Source organism: Olea europaea, chromosome 17, assembly GCF_002742605.1.
Source record: "Olea europaea var. sylvestris chromosome 17, O_europaea_v1, whole genome shotgun sequence".
Classification (NCBI taxonomy): Eukaryota; Viridiplantae; Streptophyta; class Magnoliopsida; order Lamiales; family Oleaceae; genus Olea; species Olea europaea.
This window is the reverse complement of record NC_036253.1, coordinates 2226317-2246739: the sequence shown is the minus strand read 5'-3', so window position 1 is coordinate 2246739 and position 20423 is coordinate 2226317. Positions and strand designations below refer to the sequence as shown.

General features: G+C 34.0%; 2 protein-coding genes across 3 annotated transcripts in view; both read right to left on the bottom strand.

Moving 5' to 3' along the window:
• The window catches only part of LOC111366018 (cullin-1-like), a 13790-nt gene extending 8763 nt beyond the window's left edge, over positions 1 to 5027 (bottom strand). Inside the window, exons 1-2 of the mRNA XM_022986634.1 lie at positions 4845 to 5027; positions 4003 to 4102 (exon numbers count right to left, since the gene is read on the bottom strand). Of these exons, the coding sequence (XP_022842402.1) occupies positions 4003 to 4102; positions 4845 to 4993 (249 nt within the window). The 5' untranslated portion in view covers positions 4994 to 5027. The remainder of the gene's footprint in view (positions 1 to 4002; positions 4103 to 4844) is intronic.
• Positions 5028 to 6501: 1474 nt separating this feature from the next.
• On the bottom strand, positions 6502 to 19780 carry LOC111366016 (cullin-1-like). Of its 2 annotated transcripts, XM_022986630.1 has the most exons (8): positions 19661 to 19780; positions 19319 to 19441; positions 8105 to 8204; positions 7848 to 8033; positions 7538 to 7585; positions 7032 to 7235; positions 6888 to 6965; positions 6502 to 6806 (listed from the first exon to the last, which is right to left on the bottom strand). In XM_022986630.1, exons 1-6 carry the CDS (start codon positions 19681 to 19683, stop codon positions 7119 to 7121), a joined length of 597 nt encoding a protein of 198 aa, XP_022842398.1. In that variant the 5' UTR covers positions 19684 to 19780; the 3' UTR covers positions 6502 to 6806; positions 6888 to 6965; positions 7032 to 7118. The 2 variants fall into 2 exon arrangements, with proteins under 2 accessions (XP_022842398.1, XP_022842399.1); XM_022986631.1 differs by lacking the exon at positions 19319 to 19441 and having other exon boundaries at positions 19538 to 19780.
• Between the last annotated feature and the right edge of the window lie 643 nt (positions 19781 to 20423).

Here is a 20423-nt window from a genome sequence, read left to right as displayed (position 1 = left end):
ACCAAACGAGTCTTTGAACAAACAAAACTACCAAACGAGTCTTTGAACAAACAAAACTAACAAATAATTTAAAGACAAAAAAATAAAAAGCAAACTAAATGTTAATTTCTTTTTCCTTCGATTCACTTGGCAGTCTGCATCACTATCACTCCATAGTTCCAAACGACTCAAACTAACATGTAGAAATTTGTAACAGTGAGTATTCGAAAACATTCAGTAAGATACGTGTAGTTTCTGTACACAATTATATAATAAATAAAATCTACACTTCATACCACTCTGCTCTTATGGAGTATATCGGTGACCAAGCGACACAACCATATTAAGTCCTCCTATAATCCCGTAGAATTTCATCTTTTTTTTAAAAAAAAAAATCCAAATGTTCACTGGCAATCCATGCATATTTAGCCCTTGTTTGATCCCCATTTTTTCAAGAATGCATTTTTTTAAAACTCATTTTCAATCACATATTCTTATATAAAATAATTATACACGTATTTCGAAAATTTTTCTTTACTTTTTAATCATACATTCTTCAAAAAATTACTATTTCATAATGCATTTTTATCCCAAAAATGGGAACCAAACATGGGCTTAATATACAATACAACGAGGCCATTGTAACCTGGGGATGATAAAATGATGTGGTCCCGCCTTGCTTCGGAATACGGGTGGGGACAAGGAACATGGGTCCCGTCATGGAACTTGTCTCGACTATTATTATTTTTTATTTTATTATTTTTGCATATGTTTTACAATTTAACTAACATTTCGAAAAAAATAAATATAAATTAAATAATGAAAAGGGAAACCAAGCCCCTGTTCGAGCCCAGTATAATGGATTGAGCCAATATTTTTTGCTGTCACTATGGGCTCGCATTAATTGATGGTGCAGGTAACTTGTAACAAGTAATTGTTTCACTTGATTTTTGAAGTACTAATAACAGGTCTATAATTTGACATTTCCATCCTACCCTCAAGTACATCAATGATAGAAAATAATGTACAACCATGAGTGCATAGGTATTTTTGGGAACAGAATTATGAAAGTGAGGGTGTAATGGACCTTTAATTTTAAATGGGATCTGTCAAAAATCTCTCATCTGAGAAATGTATTGTGCCATCAGAAATTTTTAATGCCCAAGTTACTGTTGAAAAGTGTGAATTCTCATTTTAAAAGATTCTAACCGGTGCTAAATGGGGATATTTTAATTTCACTCCATGCCACCTCCTAGAAATCCCTGGTGGGGTGGGAATGGAGAGCTCCACCCCCACCTTATTGGCATCCCTATTGTAATCGACTAACAATTCTATGAGAAAAATCAAGTGCAATTGCTATAACGAAGGAGAATTTTCTCTTTTAGGAGAGGTTGATCTAAAAGTGTAAATAGGGATGTCAACGAGTCGAATCGAGCCGAGCTGACTCACGAGTTGAAATTTTAGGCTCAGGCTCGGTTCGAGTAAAATAATCGAGCCTTTTAGCTCGACCAAAAAAATTAGGTTCGACCCGAACTTTCGACTCTAACCTTTTGAAGCCAAGCAGGCTCGATGTTTTGGTATTTTTTTTTTTTACATTTTTTTTTAATATAAAGAAGGCAGCCTCTGCTGCCTTAAAATTAAGGTTTAAGGCAGGAGGTTGCTGCAGGGGCCGGCTTGGGCTTTGCTCGACACCCCAAAATGGGGCTCGACCCAAGCTTCGGCTCAGTTCTCCCGAGCCTCAAGCCGGAAGGGCTCGAGCTTTTTCCTAGCTGAGCCACGGGCGCCTCGAGCTAATGAGTCCGATTGTCATCCGTAAGTATATCACATATATCAGAGCTCGAACTTTTTTCGAGCCGAGCCAACAAGCCCGATTGCCGTCTCTAGGTGTAAATATATCTTGGATCGTTTGCCTACGAGTGTCAACGAGCCAAGCTGAGCAAAAGCTCGACCATAAAATTAAAGCTCTACTCAAGCTTTCAGCTCAGGACTTGTTGGGCCGAGCTAAGCTTTTTAGAATTTTTTTTCTTCTTCTCTAAGCTGTCAGTTTGGCAGCTAAAATAGCTGTCAAACAGGCAGCAGTTTTTCTTTCTATTTTTTATTTTATTTTTACGTCTCAGTCAAGCAACACGTGCCGGCCGAGCCAACTCCCTGAAATAGGGCTCGGCCCGAGCCTTGAACCGGGTCGGGTCGGGCTTTTCGGGCCAAGTCACAGACGGCTTGAGCTAGCGAACCCGATTGCCATCCCTAGGCCTTAGGCCGGCCTTAGAGCGACCTGCCTGCAAGGTCCCATATATAGACTCGACAAAAAAGAGAAGCTGATACGAAAGGTTTAGTTTTGTGTTGGGTTATTCCAAGGCCGCCACATGCCAAGCCTAGTTGCAGGGCCAGGCCACGTTAATGAGCCGCACTAGATTATGATACTTTTTAGTTGTATCACGCTCCAAAAAAGGGGTCCTCAAAGCCGGGTCATGGCCAGCCAGGTTGGTATCAAGCCTGCTGATAATCATGAGCTCTATAAACTGGCATATACCAAATAGAAATACTGCAGCAGCCTGGTGCTTATTCCATACAGAAAAGTGTCAATGCATATGACTTATTCATTTTTAATTCTTCAATAATTAAGAATACAAAATCATATGAATAGTTTACCCAAATTTATCAGTTTAAGCAGCTGCTATAGAAAGATTTTTTTTCTCTTCTAGCTTGCTTGCATGTACAGTAAGCAGTTCATGTTGCACAACCTGTGACCAAATGCACAAGTTTTGCATAAGCAAATGAATCAGGAGCAGTTAAACAGTGAAAAAGAAACGTACCTCTATTAATTTGGATTCACTTGTGCAAATCAAGTAACTTGAAATTCTGGCTTTCTCTTGTTGTAAGCATTCCTCAACCTATATTATATAACAAGAAAGTACAATGAGCCACAATGAGCCTATATCCCAGGAGCCTTCCAATTCTTTTCTTCGTTTATTTTGATGAATATTCTGCCTAAAAAAAGAAGGAAGAACTAATAATTCATGACTGACCTTAAGCATGTAATTCTCGTAGGGCTTGTTTTCAATCCAGTTCAAGGCCTTTCGAAAATAGAACGTAGATGTGGCTTTGATCATCGACTCTTTGAAATCTTCTTCGTTGTGTTCTTGCCCGTCTCAACGTAAATATCCGGAACTGACTTCACCGTGGCCTGATCAATCTGTTCTCCCTCTCGTTCCCTATCAATCTAAGATGATAATTGCATGTTACTACATCTCGAAAAAGTGCTCATGGATTCACAAAAGAAAAGAGTAGCTTTCTTCAAATTTAGTAGGAATTAGGTTTAGAAATTATAGTACATGTCTGAGCCAGATCATCGTGACACGTATTTCTAAAGATTGGTAGAGGCAGACTAATAGTAAACATAGTTGAATCAGAAATATATGCACACAAAACAATATTGACAAGTTTAATGAAACAGGAGCCAAGGCGACTTGAAAATCTCAAACATACCAAGGATATTACGGCATCTCTAACTTGATAGTTTATTTCCGTGTAAACCTACAACATGCATAGAACAAAATATCAGATAAAAATGAAATGACGAACAATTTCCGGGGAAAAACCCGAATTAGTAAAAAAGCTTTTATCACCAACCAGATTATAGAATGCCAGATGGCTTGTTCTTTCAAGTGAAGGTAGCTTCTTCCTAACAATGAAGTATCTTTCGAGGTAATAAAAGAACCTTGAAAGCCATCGGACCATAGTCTTGTGATTATTCCATCTTCTCAACAATTCTTGTAACAAAGACTCGTCTTTCTTTCCCCTCAGAGATGGCAACACCTTGAAATGACGATAATAGAGATATAACTAATACATTCAGTGCATGATTGGTATGCAGCACTCGACTGAACAATACAATGAACAAGCTATTAATATTTTCCGACAACAAGCATGATTGGTATGCAGCACTCGACTGGACAATACGATGAACAAGCTATTAATATTTTCCAACAACGAGCATGTAGAATATCTTCAAAGTTTACTAACCTTGGAAGAGATGTAGTCTTCAAAAGTCTTTTTATAATGATCATACATTTTCCGAGCTTTTGGACCGACCTGATCGGGGGCACATACATTGTACACTATTCTGGCGAATGGAGTTAAGAATATGCAACGCAATAAATGGATTTCAACTACAAATGCTAAATCAGTTAAGAGTTAAGACCACTACAATGTGACATCAAAAACATGAGAGTAATTACTATCAGTAAAAACTGAAAAATAATGAACAGAAAATTAAGCCCTTGTTAGACCCCCCCATTTTCTAAAACTTTTTTTTCCTTAAATTCATTTTCAACCGCGTGTTATATAGACCCACTACTTTTATTAACTTTTCAACCACATATTTCATTCATCAACTTCTATAACAATCTACTTAAAAAATTGATTTTTTGCCAAACCAAACAGGGGCTAAATGACCTTTGATTTTACATCTTTCATAGGCACAAAAACAGCACAAGTATATGTTAAAGTAACATCCAACATTCAAAATGCATCCAGCCAACAAGTAGCAGTTGTGGGAATAAGTAACTTAAAAGTTAGTTTCATTTCACAAAAAGTGACTTTTAAGCAAAACCATTTTGACATTTTCTAAAGCCAAAACAAGCATACGACGGTTACAAAGTAAAGTTAGTAATAACAAGACAAAAGAAAAAGAACGGATTATACTTTGCTAATTGCTACACAGTGACAGATTTTACGAGCCTGTTTGGTTCAGTCCACCAGCTTTAAATTAAATAAATATAAGTGAATCCAGCTCCAGGAGAACCAAAAAAAATTATTGGGGTGGGGGAATTTTTGCTAAAATCCAAGGAAAATTAAAAAGATACGTGTAGAACCGCATATACTCTTCAGAACTCAACTCGTGTTTCTGAACTCCTTCCAGATTGTCAATTAGCTTGTTAATGGCTTCTTCCTGCAAAAGGGTCCATGCTTCTTCAAAGCTTAAATCGCGTTTCAAAGATGCGGCCCTTGCCATTATTTGCTGCTTCAAGGCTCCTGTGATAATGACTAACAGGCTGATAACGTAAGATAATTGTTGAGCTCCTTCCCAGAATTTGTATGGAAGTTTCTATTTTGAATATATTAATTTCAGTAAAGGTAGCTGAAGTTTGTTAAGAGTTTCAAAATGATCATTAAAGTCTTTTTCTTATAATAGTGATTACTCAAATTTCTAATACTTACGTTAATGGCCACTCGACTGAAAATGTAATAAAAAATATTTCTTGACACCATAAATACCAACGTCTACACAAATGGTGTTAGCGAGAATGTCATGTCAGATATGGAGCCTGTTTGGAAGTATTTTTGAGAATTGATTTTTTAACAGTTAGGAGAAAAGTGTGGTTCACCTGTGAGAGAAGAAGTCAAACATGACAGCTGAAATAATGAAATAACGGTCAAAAAATCAATTTTTTTGGATGAAAAAAACACTCTCAAACAGGCTCATGATATTTTTTGTATTCATAGAAATTAATCGAAAAAGCATCTTTACATTTAAAGCTATAGCATTTGTGTAATATGTTTTCACACATGAACTATCTAAACTTGGTTCCTCACCTCCTCAATTCATTAATAACATCGATAGTAACCGTTCGAAATTTGATAATACTACTGTAAACATATACTACAATTATAATTTCGAAATTTTTAACAAAGTTCAGTGACCGATGCTGAAATTAATCCAAATATATATTAAAATGGCATCTTTACAGGCTGGTTCTAGCTTCATTTGTCAATTTGTCCACCTGTCCGAGCTAACGATTCTGTTGGCTTGGAAAGCCAAAACTTGGGGTCTTTTTATAATAAAATAAATAGTGTCTATTTGATTTGAATAAAAATTAAATTTTTAATAAATTTTGATAAAAGTTGATGAAATATGATTGAAAATTATGAATCTTATACTTAAAATTAATTATTAACTTTGACTTAAATTTTTCTTAACACTCTTAATTTTGAAAATAAATTAAAACCATCTATATCAAAAAAGTCCATCATATTTTAGAACGTTTTTAATATTCAACGATACCTTTTTAAAACATTTTCATCCAATGATTTAATTTTCTTGAATTTGAATTGGAATATTTTAAATTCCTCAAATCTACTCTGAAGTGAAGAAATGAATCGACCAATCATGTAAATAAAATAATCAATTCTAAATAATTATTCACAGAATTATATTTTATCATCATTATAAACATTTTCATCAAATTGTTTTGTTCTACCAATCACATTTTTTTCTTGAAGTATGGGTTCCACTTCAATTTATTTGTTATTTCTTTGGCATAAAGTGATAGAAAATCCATTTTCCATATAATTTTCAAAAAAATAAAAAAATAAAAAACGAAAAAGACCTTTTTATCATACCAAATAGTCATACTCAACAAAATTTCGAAAACCAGTTAAGTAAAAACACATTATAGTCCTCAGCAATTAAGTACAAATATCAAACTCAATTCAATATTCAAGGACAGAGAAACAACATGCACGGAAATGAAATTTCTCAAAATACATCAAGATTTCCAGTACTCACAATTTCTCAATAAACCAGCGAAAATATGCAGAACATAAAATAGCTTAAAAGCCAAAGAAAAAAAGGGAAAAAAAAAAGAAGAAGAAGAAGAAGAAGAAGTCAAAATGGCATTTTTCTGCAGTATCAAGTATGATACTGCCAAAATAAGTAGCCAGACATGCTTAATTTCCATCCATACATTTTATGCAGCTGTCTCAGGGATGTGTTTCTTTTCTTCTAGTTTGCTTGCATGTACATTAAGCAATTCATGTTGTACAACCTGTCATAAGAGCCATAAGTTTTGGATAAAAATAAGTTTAAGTATAAGCTAACTCTTGGAATTAGGCTCAGTTAAACAAACCTCTAATAATTTGAATTTACTTCTGTAATTCAAGTAACTTGAAGTTCTGGCTTTCTCTTGTTCCAAGCATTCCTCAACCTATATATATATCAAGTGTTAGGTAGTTAAGAACTCGCTCTTCAGACTAAGTTAATTGGCTCTAACCTTAACCATGTAATTCTCATAGGACTCGGTTTCAATCCAGTTTAAGGCCTTCTGTGAATAGAACGTCGTCGTGTCTTTGATCATTGATTATTCAAAGTCTTTTGCATAGTACTTCATAGAATTCTCGCCAATTTCCAAGTAAATATCGAGGACTGACTTCACCATGGCCTGGTCTATCTGTTCCCCCTTGCGTTCTTTGTCAATCTAAGATAATGACATTCGATAAATATGCTCTTGAATGTACACAAGAAAAAATAGTTCTCTTACTAGTGATCGTTTGGTACACTACATTGGACACTATTGCATAGTACAAAATCAAAATACAAGAAATCGAGTCTCAAGGTAATCTTATGTCAACGAGTATGTTATATTTAAACGGATGGAAGCATTCTATACTGTGCGTAAAGCCCAATCATATTGTTTAGTTATTTCGTCGACTACGGTAAGTAGACGTGCTCTTATGTAATCAAACAGCAAAAAAAGCTCGTCCAAATTCTCAAACGTACCAATGATAGAATGGCATCTCTAACTTCATTGTTGATTTCTGAGTAAACCTACAAGTATACAAAAATTCAGATACAAGCAAAATGCCAACTATTTTCTAGGAACATCAACAGATTGAAATTCGACATTTAGTGCTTGTTTGATGAAACTTTGCTAAAATTTATCAACTTTTCAACTGGTCAAACTTTAATTTTAATAATATATTTTATGAAATCCACAACTTTTTTCAACTTTCATCAAAATATGCTAAAATTCTTATCAAAAGCTAAGGTTTTGAAACTCGACAAATGTAAAGAAGTTTTTATTACTAACCAGATTATAGAATGCTGAGTGGCCTGTTCCTTCAAGTGAAGGCAGCTTCTTCTTACTAATGAAGTATCTCTGAAGGTAATGAAAGAACCTTGAAAGCCATTTGACCATAGTCTTGTGATTATTCCATCTTCTCAGCAATTCTCGTAACAAATTTTCATCGTTCTTTCCCCTTAGAGATGGCAATACCTAACACGATTTGACAGTACAATGGTCAATTTTGTCTAGCACGCCTGTAGAATTTCTTAAAGTTCACCTACCTTGGAAGAAATGTAATCTTCAAAAGTCTTTCTATAGTGATCGTACAGTTTTTCAGCTTCGGGACCCATTGGATTAGGGTAACATACATTATAAACCGTTCTGCGAATTGAGTTAAGATATGCAAGTCGACTAGATGAATCATTTTCTACCATTTATCAATTCAACAGCACCCTTTTAATCATCTAACACAAGACATTTGACCAAAACAATTCATACCAATTCCTGAAAATACATAAATCATATATAGATGAGACTAAATTTAAATAAATATATGGCTACAACTTAATGTTTTAGATGAGATGATTTCATTTAAAGCTAAAGATGAAGAATCAAATTCCTGAAGTCAAATGAACCACAAAAACTTTGAGACGAGCACGAGCCGGCTTGCTCAATCAAAGTGTGGCTTGACTCGTAGTCGTGGCTCACCAATATTTTTTTGATTGAATTGTATTTTTCACTAATTACGACGAGCCGGCTTGCACACATATTTTATCCAGGAAATCCAGAAAATAGATAAGGAAATTTGACCTATCAAGCAATCATCTTATTCCTTACTTAATGAACTAGTGATTCAAAATTTCCTCCCCAAGAAACATGAGACAGATTTCTGAAAGTTCAAGAACATTCAATTCTAATATGCTAATGGATATATACACACACATAGAAAAATGTGCATTATTAAATTAATCAAGTATTATTTATCATGACATCAAATATAATATAACAAAAAAATCATCTACATAAACTCTTACAACTAAAGAAATCCAACAGAAACTATTGCAAACTAAAACCCTAATTATCAGTAGAATCGCAACTAAACGAAGCCTATACCTAAATTTAACCCCATTTCTCATTCCTTAACATGCAATCACGAATCATTTGGCTTAAAATTAATTCAATACACCTCTAATATCCAGGATTAAATGCCATAAAAAATCACAAAGGAAGTAAAATCAATCGCAAATAAAAGAAATTATAAAGAACTCATCGAGACGCATATTGACACCTACCAACACGCATGTCGTATATATACTTATATGTATATATGTAGAGAGAGAAAATACCTGAAGAGGAGAGAGATGGCTCGGGTGAGATGTGAATTTCTCCTTTTTCCTTTTCTCTTGATCGATTTTACACAGCTTTAAATTTATAATGTTTGTTACCTCAAACTTTCATAATTAATGTTTGTTACCCACATAGTTTGTTGTTTATTCTTTTGACAACTCAAGGACTTTTTTATATTTGCCAAAGTGACCCAATATTTTATAATATTTAAGTTTTAGTATATAGGGTTTATAGATGGAAAATTTAATGCAGTTTGAACAAGTTGGGGTTTAAATAGGGACAAGAATGTAATGTGATTTTGATGTTTTGTCTTTTGTATACACCAACAAAAATTTATAAAAACACAAATTTATGAAGTATTTGATCATCACATGTTAAAGTGATTTTTAGTGCTTGTTTGAATAAAATTATAAGCTGTTGAAAAATTATAATGTGAGTGAAATTAATGATAAATAAGTTGACAGTAGTCGTCCATCTAATGAAATATGGTGTTAAAAATTATGTTTGACTTTGATCACTAAATTATGCCCCAGTTTGATCTCCATTCTTTTGAAAAAATTTATTCTTAAACAGTGTTTTGATGTTATTTAAATCACACATTCTTTAATAAAATAATATTACACGTAAATTCAAAATCTTTCTTATTTTTTAACCATACATATTCATCAATACATTATTCAGAAATGTATTCTTATAAATATAAAAAAAAAAAAATTGGGCTCAAACAAGGGCTATAAGTGATTTATAATGTTACCAAAATATGCACTTGGACATATTTTTTTTCACATGGAGAATGTGAAATAACATAATAATATATTTACACACAATTGAAATAAATAGTTATCATTATAAGATAACTTTAAAAGTTCATAATAATATTAAAAATAAATTAGATCACATTGGTGCAATGCGATAACCATGATTCGAGAATCTGCAAATCACGATTAAGGTGAGCTAACAATATCAAGTCAATATGAACTTTCTTAAACATTCTAACTAGAGCTCAAATATATAATATAAATATAAAATAATGAGGAAACCTTGTAAGAGGAAATAGGGTTAATTGTGGTGACAACCACCAAACTTTCGTTGTAGTTACAATTGCATCATTGAACTTTAATTATTAGCAATCTAGTCACTTAACTTCAATTAACAACAATTAAACCATTTTGTTTGTATATATTTGTTACACGTTTCTTTGAGCTTCTATCTTCCACTCAAATTAACTACCTCTGAAAAATTTCTATATACCTACTTGTCATTCCATAACCTCACTTACCCAACTAATGAGAAAAATTCCCTCAATTCTCTTATTTATCTCACATTACTTCATGATTTCTTTCATTTTAACATTTCATAACCTGTCTTCCCATATTTCATCATTCACTTTCTTTCCATATTTTTGGTATTTCAAAACGAGATGAAATTGTCCATCAACATTTATAGTACATATTTTATCTCGGCATTTTTCCTTAGGTTGAAACGCATTGGAAGGTTATAAGGTAAGTAACAACGTACAAGTAATTTTTCCCCATTTAATTTTTATTATTTCATATCGATAAGTATTTTGCTAATAATATGATACGATATGATATATGTGGCCAATCAATACAAATGATATGATATGAGCTTTTATCGATTCTAAAGATATGATATGACGGTACAATTTATTTTGATATGTGAATTCTAAATGTTATTCGGATTGTACTGATATTCATATCCTATCGAGTATTCACCGCACTCACCCCTTTTCTCCTATCTCACAAATTAGCATGGATCGCGTCAGAGCACGACGGTTCGATGGTGTGATCGTGCCTCGTTTCATAAAACTAAAATTTAAGATTTAAGCAAGTAATTTTGTTTCTTTTAATTTGTTTGCAATATGCATTTATGTTTAATTAAATTGTCCGGCGTGTTCAGTAAATTGTTGCTTTCTATTTTGATACAATATAATTAGTTTTTCTATTCCTTTAAATTTTAAGTTGTACATTGCGATTTTCAACCATATTTATATTATTTGGTGTAAATTCCATTTTCTTACTTTTCTGTCAATTTAAAGATTTGAATTCATAAATTGAGAGTGGCTGCCGTTCACGTTTCACCATTATAAATCCATGCCATGGCTTCTATCTTAAATTTATTTAGTTCATTTGTTAGGATTAATATATCTGGTGCACTTGTAAAATATCAATTATAAACATTGAACAAAGTAAGTAATTTTAGCCTATGTTTGAGTCCTATTCTTTCAAGAATGCATTTTTTCAAATTTATTTTCAATCACATATTCTTATATAAAATAATTATACACGTATTTCGAAAATTTTTCTTTACTTTTTAATCATACATTCTTCAAAAAATTACTATTTCATAATGCATTTTTATCCCAAAAATGGGAACCAAACATGGGCTTAATATACAATACAACGAGGCCATTGTAACCTGGGGATGATAAAATGATGTGGTCCCGCCTTGCTTCGGAATACGGGTGGGGACAAGGAACATGGGTCCCGTCATGGAACTTGTCTCGACTATTATTATTTTTTATTTTATTATTTTTGCATATGTTTTACAATTTAACTAACATTTCGAAAAAAATAAATATAAATTAAATAATGAAAAGGGAAACCAAGCCCCTGTTCGAGCCCAGTATAATGGATTGAGCCAATATTTTTTGCTGTCACTATGGGCTCGCATTAATTGATGGTGCAGGTAACTTGTAACAAGTAATTGTTTCACTTGATTTTTGAAGTACTAATAACAGGTCTATAATTTGACATTTCCATCCTACCCTCAAGTACATCAATGATAGAAAATAATGTACAACCATGAGTGCATAGGTATTTTTGGGAACAGAATTATGAAAGTGAGGGTGTAATGGACCTTTAATTTTAAATGGGATCTGTCAAAAATCTCTCATCTGAGAAATGTATTGTGCCATCAGAAATTTTTAATGCCCAAGTTACTGTTGAAAAGTGTGAATTCTCATTTTAAAAGATTCTAACCGGTGCTAAATGGGGATATTTTAATTTCACTCCATGCCACCTCCTAGAAATCCCTGGTGGGGTGGGAATGGAGAGCTCCACCCCCACCTTATTGGCATCCCTATTGTAATCGACTAACAATTCTATGAGAAAAATCAAGTGCAATTGCTATAACGAAGGAGAATTTTCTCTTTTAGGAGAGGTTGATCTAAAAGTGTAAATAGGGATGTCAACGAGTCGAATCGAGCCGAGCTGACTCACGAGTTGAAATTTTAGGCTCAGGCTCGGTTCGAGTAAAATAATCGAGCCTTTTAGCTCGACCAAAAAAATTAGGTTCGACCCGAACTTTCGACTCTAACCTTTTGAAGCCAAGCAGGCTCGATGTTTTGGTATTTTTTTTTTTTACATTTTTTTTTAATATAAAGAAGGCAGCCTCTGCTGCCTTAAAATTAAGGTTTAAGGCAGGAGGTTGCTGCAGGGGCCGGCTTGGGCTTTGCTCGACACCCCAAAATGGGGCTCGACCCAAGCTTCGGCTCAGTTCTCCCGAGCCTCAAGCCGGAAGGGCTCGAGCTTTTTCCTAGCTGAGCCACGGGCGCCTCGAGCTAATGAGTCCGATTGTCATCCGTAAGTATATCACATATATCGATGCATCAAAGCAATAATTTGGATGTGTGATAATGCATCATAGTAAAGCGATTGCATATACTTCGAGACAGTTGAAACACTATGAGTGTAACTACTTAACGCATGATCTAGAACTGTGAATGTAGTCCATTTGTTAAAGATTTTAAGAAGAGTACAATATATATACGGAAGATTCTAAAATATTTCTTCACCAAAAAAGAACTTAATATGAGATAATGAGATGGTTGGAACTCATAAAGGACTATGACTGCACTTTTCATAACCTTCCAAGTCAGGCTGATATGGTCATTGATGCTTTTAGTCTAACAAAAGTAGGATAGTTGGTAGCTTTATCTATGAAGAAAGAGTAACAAATTAAGGATTCTGAAAAGATGAGAATAGAAGATGTTTATCCCAATCGAACAACAACAAGAATAGCATCTTGGAAAGTTCATCTTACACTTAAGGATTGAATTGTATAAAATTAGAGAATGGGAGATTTTTTACAAAGAATAATTTTTTTTTTCTTTTTGGTGAAAATGAAAAGACTTTCAATTATATCCGGAGGACTTACTCATGTTTAAAAAAAAGGCTATGTGTACAAAAGGATGAAGCTCTAAGAAATGATATTATGGAAGAGGCTCACTTTAGTCTTCACACTCCTTACCTTGGGGGTACAAAAATATATTGAAGTGTTCGAAATAAATTTTGGTAGAGAAATATGCAGAGAGGGATATAAATATTTTAGCAAGTCAAGGTTGAACATCAAAGGCCATCGGAGTTATTGAACATGTTAGACATTTTTGAGTGGAAATGAAAGCACTTCAATATGGACAATGTGGTTAGAATTTTAAAGTCGGCAAGAGGTTATAATATTATTTAGGTAGTTGTTAACTGATAGACTCTCATTTTCTATCAGTGAGAATGAATTTTAGCATTAAACAATTGGCACAGTTGTATATATGTATAGTTATCGGGCTACATGGAGTTTTAATATCAATTGTATTTGGTAGAGATACTAGACTCACACATCCAAATTCTGGTAGAGTTTATAGGATGCTATGGGGTTTAAACTAAAGTTCAATATATCATATCATCCATAGTTGAATAGTCAATTAGAAATAATCATTTAATTTCTGAAATGTTGAGGGCATACATGTTGGATCTTGGCGACAATTGGGAAACACATTTACCATCAGTAGAGTTTGCCTATAATAACATTTTTTTAGCTCAATTTGAGGCTCTCTACGATAGAAATGTACGTCATTAATTCACGGGGATAAAGTGGGTAAAAAGAAAGTCTCAAGTCCTGGGATCGTCGAGTGGATGGTTCAAGGTGTCGATATAATTTGAGCACGAATAAAGGCATCTCAAGACTGATGGAAAAGTTATGTTGATAAGGGAAAAAATGATTTAGAAATTCAAGTGGAGGATAGAGTTTCTCGAAAGTAGCACTAGTGAAAGGTGTGTTTCATTTTGGCAAGAATGGGCTCATATTCTGATGGGAAGTTATCTCCCAACTGAGGATCTGCTACTTGTGTGCCAGCCACATACGAAGAGACATCCACCCCTACTTCCCTATCAATAGGGGGCTTTCTTCGGTGGCTTGAGCGACCTCAGCTGCGTGGAGTAGGGGGCTGTTCCTGAACCCTGTAAGACCTTTCTAGCATCTGAAGGCCCTGCTAAACTTGAGCCTGTATGAAGAGCTCACGCATAGTCATATTCTGGGCTACAATATCTTTCATACTTGTAGCCATCTGGGCTACTTTTGCAATTAGCCTCGTGGTCGCTCTACCACCTCGGCGATGGCAATGATGAGATTTTCGGTGTGTGACATTCACTCGAAGCGTCGCTTCTTCAGAGGCATCCCTCATCCTTCTTAGATTAATGTCTTCATTACTCGAACTCATTTTTTCCTCCAATAAATTGGTAGCTTTCACTTAGTTCTTTTTCAAGGACATTCTTTTTGAAGGGAAAAACTTTTTTGAAATTTTTTGGTGGCTATTGGGAAACTAGAGGTGGGCACCCAAAACTTTCGGGTATCTAGTAAATGGAATTGTCAGGTCCAAATATAATTATGGAACCGTTCGGGTTCGGTTCGGTTCTGTACTATAATTAAATTTTTTAACATTTATAACAACATTATATAAATACAACTAATGACACATTCAATGATTTTGGAATGTCAGAAACTAGTAGACTACTTTGTTAAAATGATCGCTACGGTCAAAGCTTCCCTCGGCGGAGGTTAAAGCTTCGATCGTAGGTCACAGCGTCGACCGACGATTGTATAGATTTTGGAATGTCAGTGAGGCTGTGAGAGTGAGTGCGAGAGTCGAGACAACATTATGCACTTTATTGTAGATGTTTAGAGTTATTTAGTGGATTGGATCTTGTTGGGCTAAGAAATGAAACAATAAAATGGGTAATTAGGTCAAAAATTAAAAATATTAGAAATGAAACAAATTATTCGGCCAAAATTTTGGATTTAGAAATTGTTAACTTGTTAATTTGTTTTAAAAAAATTAAAATTAAAATAATTTGATTTATTCAATATAAAAAAAATTAGAAAGATTCGGTTCTTGGTTTAGAACCGAGAATCGAACAGTAGCTGTCGGTTCTCAATTCAGATACCCGTTCGGGTATTTAATTTGACAAAAACCATTGGGTTCGATTCAGTTCGGTTCGGTTGGTTCGGTTTAGGAGATTTGTCCAGCTCTATGGGAAACACTAAAATGGTCGTTTTCACAAACAACACCAATCTATTGACCTTAAGAATTGGACCCTCCACGTGGCCAACAGCGAGGTCTCCACGTGTTCCTCTCTGCGTGTAACAACAAAACGGTCAAGCGTATATGGCCAGTACTAGAGGTGGTGGTAACGGCCACATACATTCCGATGATCAAGTTGTCGACGGTGGTGGCAACGGTGTCGAAAATGCATAAACCCAATGGGGAGGAGAAAATAACTTCTTGGTTGTGAAATAGTATAGACATAATCATTTACCTTTCTTAGCTGGGTTCTTGGTATTTATAGGCAGAGGGCATTGTTAGATGTGAGAAACGTGTGACTATCCGGTAGTATGAGGTGTCTACTCATAGGAGTCCATCAATCGCTTTCTAGGTGGGTAGGCAATTAATTCCTCTGGTCTTGGATTAACATATGACAGAAACATCACATCAATCATTCCTAAAGATACAAACAATCTTATCTAAAAGATTCGTATATGGAACTGGCGTCGGAGAGGTTTCTCCTCTTCTCCACAGCATAACATGCTTTGGAAGAGATGCCTCAAAACATATTAGCTCGAGGACCTCACGCCTCGAACATGCTCCTACCGATTTACTTCGGTTGAGGTGCTATGCATGGATCTCATGCCTCGGACAATGCTATGCCAGGGATGTAACAACTTTTAACTTCTTATTGTAGATTGTATGTTCTTGATTGTGGATTTTAGATCTTCCTCTTCAATATATTTTCTCTATAATTCTTTTGTTGATGGGATGACACAAAGAACAAGAAAATTGTATATGAATTGGAAATCAGAGCCCTATATATATTTTCTATATGTATTTTGCCCGTCATGAAATACAATTTTAAAGGAATTCGATCTCTACACATATAATTCGATCTACACTTTATTTAGATGCCCTAAGCCCAATACCCTAATTACTTATTAAATCACTTTAATTTTAGGCTTAGCTTTAAAATAGCATTTATACTCAATTAATTACATATGTTGGCTTACATGGCAAATTAATCATTTTCTGACAATCTCCCACTTGGGCCACATATGTTACCTTATAAATGTGTATAATTTTATGAGCTCAATACTTTTGCTATCATAACCAAAAGGCATCTTCGAATAATCTCGTCCATTAATCATGTTAATATTGGATCAAAGCGGTCTTCGTTTCAATTATCATAATTAAATCATCAATTGTCACGTATATCAACACAATCAAATGATATAGATCAAGTGTGGATGTGTAGCATGAAAATTACATGCAATGTGATCTAAATATTCCAATTTCCAACTGGACATACCTTATTCTTTAATGAGATCAATCATAAACTTTAATCAGAGTGAAAACTGAATTGAATACTTTATTATCGAAATAAGCTTAAATGTGCACAACCAAAATCCCGTGTCAAAAGAAGACAACACCTAAAATTACAAACTTCCACTAAACTGGCAGTATGCTCATGAAAGATCTTAGGTGATAGCTCCTTAGTAAATGGATCCACAATTATAGAGTTTGTCCTAATTATTCTATAGAAACATGAACACTCTAAATTATTTTCTTAACAATTAGGAACTTAATGTCTACAAACTTTGACATCATCAAGCTCCCGTTTAAATATAAGATTATCATTGTCAAAGAATAACTAAAGTGGTCTTTCAAATCCATCCAAAATATGCAGCCTGGTGACAAAATTGTATATTCATATTCTATGATCAAAATTAGAATATCCAATGATCTCCAATTGGTCTGATTTTTTTCTAAATGTGATCATGTAATCCTTAATTCTCTATAAATACTGAATAATTTCATTGGTTGCTTTCCAAATATACATCCCATAATTATTTAAATATTTGCCTAGTATTCAACCAATGAATGCCATATCCAGACATATGCATACATTAAACTCCCAACTGCTGAAGCAAAAGAAATTTTCTATATTTCTTTTTCTTTAAGTTTATTCTTAGGGCATTGATTAAAACTAAACTTGTCTCTCTAGCAATGAGGGTATCTATTGGTTTACACACTTGCATCCCAAATCCTTTAAGAACTTTATCGATATAACTCTTTTGTGATAATCCAAATATACATCTAACTATCCCAGCGTGTTTGTATTCTTGACATAAAAGAGGTGTCACCAAGATCTTTTATCTCAAAATTCCATGGTAGAAATCTCTTAGTTTCATCCAATAATCCTTTATCATTGCAGGCAAATGGTATGTCATTGACATCCAATACCAAAAAATATGCTTATTCCCATTGAACTTGTGATATACACAATCATCAACTGAATTCATTTCAAAACGAAATGAGATAATTATTTGATGTAATTTGTGCTACCGTTGACGGAAAACCTGTTTAAACTTGTACATGGATTTCTTTAATTTGTAAACCATAAGATGTAGCTTAAGATCAAATGCCATAATAGTCCTAGAAGAGTTTTTTGTAGAAACCTAAGAGAAAATCTCTTCAAAGTTAATGCCTTTCTTTTGAGTAAAGCTATTTTGCAACAAGACGGGCCTTATATCTCTCCACATCACCCTTTGAATCCCTCTTGGTTTTAATATCAATTTACAGCCAATGGATTTCACATCATCAAGCAATGAGATGAGTTCCCAAACGTCATTGTTACTCATGAACTTTATCTTTTCATTCATTGCATCAATTAATTCTTACGAATTATTCCTTTGCATTGCATGATGAAAGTTGATTAATCAAGTCTTCTTCTACCAATACAATATCATCCTTGTTTTTTCGAGGAAGACTATAAAATTATCCGAATTGCCTTTCTACTTTCTTTAGTGAATTTTCTTAATAGCATTTGTTTATGAGGTTGTTCTTCCAAAACAATCATTCTTAATAGCATTTGTTTATTCGAAATTGCTTCTTAAACAAGTTTTGGAGCAAGAACTTGTCCTTTTGGTCCAGATCATAGTCAATTATAATATACGGAATATTTATTTATTCCTTCTCAAAGATAAAATCTCTGACATGATTTCCTCCCACAAAATCTACACCTTCAAAGAATTGGGCATTTTTTGTTTCAAAAAATGACTTAATAGTGGGATCTTTCAGATTTTGCTTAATAATTGCTTTACTTGAAACTTTATTGTGAATTCACACTGCAATCTTTAGCGTTTCAACCTAGAGAGATTCTGGTGTAGTGTGGAATTGCTAATCTTACTCATTACCATGTCCTTAAGTGTTCTATTTCGTCTTTCAGCAGTATCGTTCATGCTAGGAGAACCTAGCATACTGTACTATGGAACGATTCTACATTCTTTTAGAAATTTAGCAAGAGATCCTGGACATTGTTCTCCTGAACCGTCATATCTGTTATAGTACTCACTGCTATAGTAAGATTTCACTTGTTCAATTCTTTTGCTAAATTGATTTTCAACCCCAATCTTATATTCCTTGAACATGTCTAGTATTCGGGATATTCATAGATGAAGTATGGGTAGCCATAGTGAGAAAAATTTGTCTATGAACATAATAAAATACTATTGACCATTCCAAGAAGTCGAAGGGCATGACCTACAGATGTCCGTATAAAGTAGCTCTACGATGTCCGAAATTCTATTGGCTCATAATCTCCGTATATTTTGTTTGCTCCCCTTAATGTGATTAACATAAATACTTGAGTCTAAAAAATTTAGAGAATCAAGAATTCTTTTTGACACAATTTTCCATTCTATTTTGAGAGAGCACACAAGGGAACTCGTGCGAGCTTAGCTCACTCGCTGACGAGCAACTCGTCCCACTTAATACTAGGATAAAGGGTATCTGATAAGGATACGTATAGACTTGCATATATTCCTCAGATGTAAACTCGCGTTTGTGAACTCCTTCGAGATTGCCAATGACCTTGTTGATGGCTTCATGAAGAAAGGGCCAAGCTTGTTCAAAGCTTAAGTCGCATTTTGGCACACAAGGGAACTCGTGCGAGCTTAGCTCACTCGCTGACGAGCAACTCGTCCCACTTAATACTAGGATAAAGGGTATCTGATAAGGATACGTATAGACTTGCATATATTCCTCAGATGTAAACTCGCGTTTGTGAACTCCTTCGAGATTGCCAATGACCTTGTTGATGGCTTCATGAAGAAAGGGCCAAGCTTGTTCAAAGCTTAAGTCGCATTTTGTAGATGCGCTAATCTCCATTTTTTTTATCTGCTTCAAGGCTGTGATAACGGCAGACACAGCTAGATAAGAATGACAACTATGGTTTTGTACTTTTGTTGAGAGATTGAGGAGTTAATGTAAGAAAGTTGGTAGTATCCTGTGGAAGCTTCTTGGAAAGATGATATAGATCATTTGAAAAGGTTGACTTTTTTAATTAAAAACGATAATTGTACCATTGGTCCCTGGTTTATTTTCTGACTAACAAGTTGGTCCCTGATTAGAAATATAAGGGCCGCAAAGTGAATGGTGCGGACAAGTGGTGTTTGGAAAAACTCAATGAATTTAAGAGACCGCACAACGAGAATAATAGTATTAGAGGAGCTTTTCGTAGTACGAGAGCATCATTAAAATATAAAACTTTCAATCTTAGAAAAATGAATATGATTTTGATGTTTGTCGTATTTCTAGATGAACGGAAAGAATATAATTAAAAAGTGATAAGATCTATAGTAAAAAATAATGAGCAAGTTCATCTCCAACCTATTATTATAATCGTGCAATTAGTCCTCTATATCATAAATTTTACAAAATTTCGTTAAATTGTCACGTGACTCTTGCATGTTTATATTTACAAAGCTACACTTTATTTTTCAACTTAGACCCATAATTACAATTTTAAAAGTGAAATATATTTAGAAAAGATCAAATAACAATTTAATGGAATTTTAAAGACTTCATATAGTTGGGAATTAATTATAATTAAAGACTGAAGACAATGT

What these genes read in the sequence shown, in the direction of transcription:
- LOC111366016 (XM_022986631.1), bottom strand. Translation starts at nt 19,683, where the DNA reads ATGGAGATTAGCGCATCTACAAAATGCGACTTAAGCTTTGAACAAGCT. An exon ending in GAATATATGCAAGTCTATAC is followed by an intron (nt 8,205 to 19,537) that starts GTATCCTTATCA and finishes CTCAATTCGCAG; the next exon opens with AACGGTTTATAATGTATGTT. An exon ending in AAGATTACATTTCTTCCAAG is followed by an intron (nt 8,034 to 8,104) that starts GTAGGTGAACTT and finishes AAATCGTGTTAG; the next exon opens with GTATTGCCATCTCTAAGGGG.